The sequence below is a fragment of the Anticarsia gemmatalis genome, chromosome 12, assembly GCF_050436995.1.
Source record: "Anticarsia gemmatalis isolate Benzon Research Colony breed Stoneville strain chromosome 12, ilAntGemm2 primary, whole genome shotgun sequence".
Classification (NCBI taxonomy): domain Eukaryota; kingdom Metazoa; phylum Arthropoda; class Insecta; order Lepidoptera; family Erebidae; genus Anticarsia; species Anticarsia gemmatalis.
In genome coordinates, this window is record NC_134756.1 from 5,904,971 (window position 1) to 5,910,970 (window position 6,000).

At 32.8% G+C, this 6,000-nt stretch overlaps 1 protein-coding gene across 1 annotated transcript; it reads right to left on the reverse strand.

Moving 5' to 3' along the window:
- Positions 1 to 764: 764 nt before the first annotated feature.
- On the reverse strand, positions 765 to 4,453 carry Prosalpha7 (proteasome alpha7 subunit). The gene is made up of 5 exons (XM_076120942.1): positions 4,293 to 4,453; positions 3,885 to 4,091; positions 3,356 to 3,604; positions 2,816 to 2,928; positions 765 to 977 (listed from the first exon to the last, which is right to left on the reverse strand). Exons 1-5 carry the CDS (start codon positions 4,311 to 4,313, stop codon positions 800 to 802), a joined length of 768 nt encoding a protein of 255 aa, XP_075977057.1. The 5' UTR covers positions 4,314 to 4,453; the 3' UTR covers positions 765 to 799.
- Positions 4,454 to 6,000: the final 1,547 nt, after the last annotated feature.

Sequence of the window (6,000 nt, forward strand, 5' to 3'; positions counted from 1 at the left end):
AAGCCGAATCTACGAAAAAAACAAAACAGGATGGATCGTCTAGAAAATCGATACAAGAGTAAGATGGCAATGATGGGTAACGGGTTCGAATCCCACCGTCGAAACTCTATATCTTGAATATACCACTTGTTTATAAATAAATGAACTTGGGTATAGGTTGGTTGAAAAAGGGATAGTTTTATGGAATCTAAATTAAATGAATAAACTACAGGACAATGACTAAAATAAATGAAAATTGCAACAGTTTGGATGTTTGTTTCTCAATCTCGTCAAGACTATTGATCGATTTTGATGAATCTTGTCAGTGCTGTAGCATATACACAGATTAACACAAAGTCTGTAATAATACTAGCTTTTTTCCGGTCAGATTACAAGCCAAATACAAGTCGTGAGCAAATGCACACTTTATTTTCAGATTCTCTGATAGCCTGATATAATTTAACGCCCTCTAGCGAAATTAAACGAAACTGGTATACACGTCATATGGCAGAGTATGTGATGTAGTTCTTGCAAACATAACACAGATGGCGTTGTTGAACAAACTCACTGCTTTCAGATTGTGAGAACTACCAGTAAAAAACGTTCAGTGAATTTCCCATTTTATTATTTGTTAAGGTATGTTATGATTATTGGCAAAATCGGATGAGGTTTCTCACTGAAACATTATCTGGAAGATTGTATCTAGAGTGTGTGATAAAAACTTCCATATTCCACAGAAGCGAGTAGGGTAAAAAGTATTTTTTAGCACCAACATGAAAACCAGATTTCTATATTATAAAAATTTATTATCTAAGCACATTCACATGTCTCCCTCATCGGAATCTTCGATATCGGCGAGGGCTTGCTTGGCCAAGTTCTCTGCTTCGCTGGCGAGTTCTTTCGGCACCAGTTGATGACGGCCGTTGGTGTCCTTCGATACCCAGGACAGTTCCAACTCGAATTGCTTGTCTTTCAGTTCATCGTGGACGAGGTAGATACTGAAATGTTATTAATGAGAGAAAGATTGTTAATGAGGATTTCTTTTTTTCATGTAAAACATTATCCAAAAAAATATTTGCAAAAGAAACAGAAAAAAAATACTAACAAGCAAAAAATAATGGGCGATACTTTTCTTTATTTCCATCTCCACTGTTCAGAATTGACATAAAACTGTGCCGAACTTTACTATTTGTTTTGGAGTCATAAATTATGTTAATTTTTCAAAAAATGTATGTAAAGTTAGTTATTATTTATTGAATCAAGTTCAATTCAAGTGTAATTTGTAGTTAAATGAATATTTTACAAAACCACTACGCTAACATTCTGCCGTCGTAAATGTAAACACAGTAACTTAAGTTACTGTGTTTATAGTTTGTTTAGTTCTTTGGAATCAGGAGACCGCGGGCTATTTGAGAAATTTTTCGGTTTGTTTGTACGATAGATAGTTACCGAAATACATTAAATAAAAACACAGTATTTTGACAAAAAAAACATTTTTTTTAATAAAAAATACAGTATCTGTGTTATTTTAAATTAAATAACAGTATCTCACTACTAACTGTGTTTTTTTAACGTGAATAGATTTTAATTTTTCTTTTTTTGCTTGATTATAACACGGCTTCTTCAGTTACTGTGATTGCGTATAAAATATTGTTCAAAGATAAACAACAAATATTTGAATAAATCACAGTATCTCATTTACTGTATTACTGATTTTATACGTATTTCTAAGAAACATAGTTATAACACAGTATGTACATACTTACTGTGTCGTAATTCCCCTAATGTTAATATCTTTACAAAGTTACAACACAGTAATAGGTAAAACTTGGTTACAACACAGTAACCGTTGAGTTACCGTGTTGTAACTTAAAAAAGAAAAAAATATTATATTATTACCCTAGCTTAAAACACATTATCTAATTTTGTTATTTATACAATAATAATATACTAGATATATATATACAGAATCAAAGATTTAACTATATACTAACATTAAAAGTTGCATGAAATAATATACAATAATTAGTATCTTCATGAGAGCAAAAATTAACCATTAAACTTCAACCGCGTTTTTCTCAAAACGCATATTTTGAAGTTACTGTGTTTAGATTTACGACGGCAGCATTATCAACCAAACTATTTGCTACTTTTGAGAAATATATTTGTACTAGCTGACCCGCGCAACTTCACTTGCGTCACATAAGAGAGAATGGGTCAGAATTTTCCATGTTTTTGTAAAACTTTTTACTGTTACCTACTCTGCTCCTATTGGTCGTAGCGTGATGATATAAAATATGCTTTTTTTTCACGAAAAATATTCTCAAAATTATTTATATCTTTTAGTGTAACGAAGTCGCGCTAAGGCATATCCGCCAATAAAACAGTTGCCATGGCAACGGAATTTTGTTAATTCAATGTCATTATTATATTGATTTTTCGCGACTTTATTGAATTTTCTGAATTTTCCCGGGAAATGCGTCATTTTCCCGGGGTAAAAAGTAGCCTATGCCTATCCTTTCTCAGGTATCAAAATATCTCCATACCAAATTTCATGCAAATTGGTTCAGTAGTTTAGACGTGATTGAGTAGCAGACAGACAGACAGACAGACAGACAGACAGACAGACAGACAGAGTTACTTTCGCATTTATAATATTAGTATGGATAATTTAGGAAGGACCAATAGCACTACTAGGAATCTAAACTGGAACCTCATGATTGGCAGTTTGGTCACACTATGAAACTGCTTTATAGAGGCAGTCTTATAATGACACTATTTTTAAATATTACTTTACTACCTATTATTCGTCAACAACAAATATGATGAAACTTACATTCTGGCAGCTTCCTTGACCAAATCCTTGACAGTCATATCAGCCAGCTTCAGTTTTTCAATCTCAGTCTTAGCAGCTTGTTTTGCTTTACCAACAGCACATCCAAAGTATGACTGGAATATTGCAAAAGTAATAATATAAAGACTAGAAAGATGAACACTTCAATGAGTTCTTTAAAATAATTCTTGAAGGGATGATAAGTGCTTAATCCATACTTAGCATGTACTTGCCCTTACCCAGTGTGAGAAAATGTAATGGGTTAAATGTGTATATAAATAAATTTATAGCCATTACCACAACTGTTACAAAGGGCTGTACCTCAATTACCTACCTACAATTAGGTACATATTATTTTGCCTTCCATAAGAGAATAAGGATAGGTATATTCAATTTATCAGTAAATCAATTACCAACAGAAATTATTCTAGGATTATAAGGACAATTACAGTTTTATATAACACAATCATTAATTTGTTCTCATGAAAAGCACTATTTCTGAATATAACGTCAGTCTTAATTCAATACAATGCATTTACTTACAAATGACACTCCACTGGGATCAAGCATGTACATCTGAGGGCCTTCATAATCATTCCATGTTCCCATGACGACAGAGCAGCCATAAGGACGGACAGCACTGTACAGAGTATATGCATGCATGTACATAGAGACACGCTCGTTTAAGTATTTGAGTGGCACTTGGGCACCATACTGAGATCTGTAGTTGGAGGCTTCAGAGCGTGCTGTTTCTACAATCTGTCTGGCATCCGAGATGAGACCTGCTACTGCCTGGAAATCAGTGAAATGAACAATGATGTTTAAAAGGAGGTTTGACAATAAAATTGAATGTTGTTTTACTTATAGTTTCAAGCAGTTACACCTGGAATTCACATAAGATTTGTTTGTTACAAAACTCAGTAAGATGTAATTACCTTTAGTTCAGATTAACTAGGAATCAATCAAATTATGGTTCTAAGTAACAGAAGAACACTTCAATCTGAACAAAGTGCAATACAGTAATGTTCTAGTTTAAATTACTACATGAAAAAAGAATTATGCAGCAGCTTACCATGCCGACATGTTCATCAACATGGAATATCCTCTTGTTAGCACCGGGTTCGTAAAGTTTTGAAGTGACGAGTTTCTCGACAGCAAACACCACACCATCCTTGCCTCGGAGTCCGATCACTGTGCCTGAGTTTTCCACGGCTTTTGCCGCGTACTCCACTTGAAATACCCGGCCATCGGGAGAGAATTGTGAAGCAGACAAATCATACTGAAATTACATATAAAATTAAGAGTTTATGCAGATTTTCAATGAATATAGAATTTTCCACTTACAGTTTATGAAAGTAAAATAATTAATAGGTGTTTTAATAGCACAAATTACGAGGTTTTGTAAAGAAGTACCGAGATTGTTTCAGAAAATTACAATATAACCTATGCGGCAACAAAGAATTTAATGTGAAATACTTACACCTGTTCCAATAGAACTCATGTTTTGTATGATTTATTTTACAAAAGTAAAGAAGAAACGCGGTTTTACCACTGTAACATATAAATCGTAACAATATTAAATTTTTAGTTTGCGGCGGCGATGACAAGCAATTCAGTCGGTTTACTTTGTCATTGAATTGTTTTCTATTACGGCGTTCTGATAATTTTGATGATGACTGCAAAAAAGTTATGGTACACGTTCCGTTCCAAAATATTTTACTGCTATAACATATCAATAAGAAGATAAATTTGTGTGTTTTAGTCAAAACATGATTTAAAATAAACGCTTTAAAAAAATCTTGTAATTACCAATGAAATTACCCTTCTGATCAATGTTGAAATTAGAAGAAAATTTAAAAGACTGCTTGTAAAGGAACGGATTTGTAAACAACCAATGAACAATTTTATAAAACGAACAAAGAAAACATACTTGTCTAAATTTGACAAATCATTTATATTTTTTTATTGGTCACCCTTACATTACAATTTATTTTTCGCTAGATTTTTTCTGTTTATTCTGTTTGTATGTATTTCTGTAATAATTTTACAGGAAATCTTTTGTTTTAGGTTGAGTCTTGCTTAAAATAAAGTGTGTTTAATTAATTAGTTTTCCTTACTTCTATTGGGTAAGTGTAGAATACCAAATAATTCACCTAAAATAATATAGAGGGCGCGTTACATAAACATTTGTTTTAAATTTCAAATATTTTTCTTTTGCTTAATAAAATTGTAGAATGCAAATAGTGTGTCATGATTTTGTAAAAGATTTCTCATAACTTACCGACCATCATAATTCATCGTCATATGTAATTAGTAGATTGTTTTCATTGAAATTGTAATTTGCAACTTACACCGCAGTAGACGTTGATAGAATCTAAGGTGCAGTGATGAAAAAGTTGGTTTTCTGTTTGAATTAACAAAGTGTAATGCGTTCAATAAATAAATATTATATTCAACTGCGGTTTATAATGGAGTGTACCTACATTCAGTAAATACAATAAAAAAAATGGCGTGGATATTAAAATTCCAAACTAACACGCCTAACTAATTTACCTAGGTAGATACATAACTACTTAACGAAAACTAGCGTAAAAAATAGGCACTCTAGAGTGTACTTATGTAAAACCATTGGGTATGTTTACCTATATTTTATTATGTTGGTTTCCCTTCGTAAAAAACCCAACTTGTCATTTCGTTGAAGAAAATAAACAACGTAACAAAACCTACAAAATTCATGAATAAAGCACTACTGGAATCCTTCATTAGGGCTATTATAGTGAAACATAGATACATAAACATCGTGAATGTATGTAAGTACACGATATGAGAAACAGCGTTCTACGAACCAAGTAGCATATTACCATGTCAAAAGAATTTACGAGCATGTCCCTGTTTACACGTTTTTGTCAGTCGCGTCATAACACCGAAAAACCTTCGTGAACTTTATTATCGCGAAATCCTTACGACGCGATGCTCAAGTGCGGGAAGCTGCCGAACATGGGAATTTTCGAAGTATGTACGTAGTTCAAACTTAGTTCTTTTGAACGTCTGCCTTCACATACCTACTATTCTATCTATTGCATACCTACACAGTTATGTGTATCGCTTTGTGTTCTCGGATTTTGAGCGCCCCTGTGACTTTAGACTTCTTCAGCTTTCCTCCATAAATATAAGAGTTTATTGACCTG

Bases quoted from the DNA above. Each gene is read 5' to 3' on its own strand.
- Prosalpha7 (XM_076120942.1), bottom strand. From the start codon at position 4,313: ATGAGTTCTATTGGAACAGGT. The intron at 2,929-3,355 runs GTAAGTAAATGC...GCAATATTCCAG, and splicing joins ATCCCAGTGGAGTGTCATTT to TCATACTTTGGATGTGCTGT. The intron at 978-2,815 runs GTAAGTTTCATC...ATAACATTTCAG, and splicing joins GTCAAGGAAGCTGCCAGAAT to TATCTACCTCGTCCACGATG.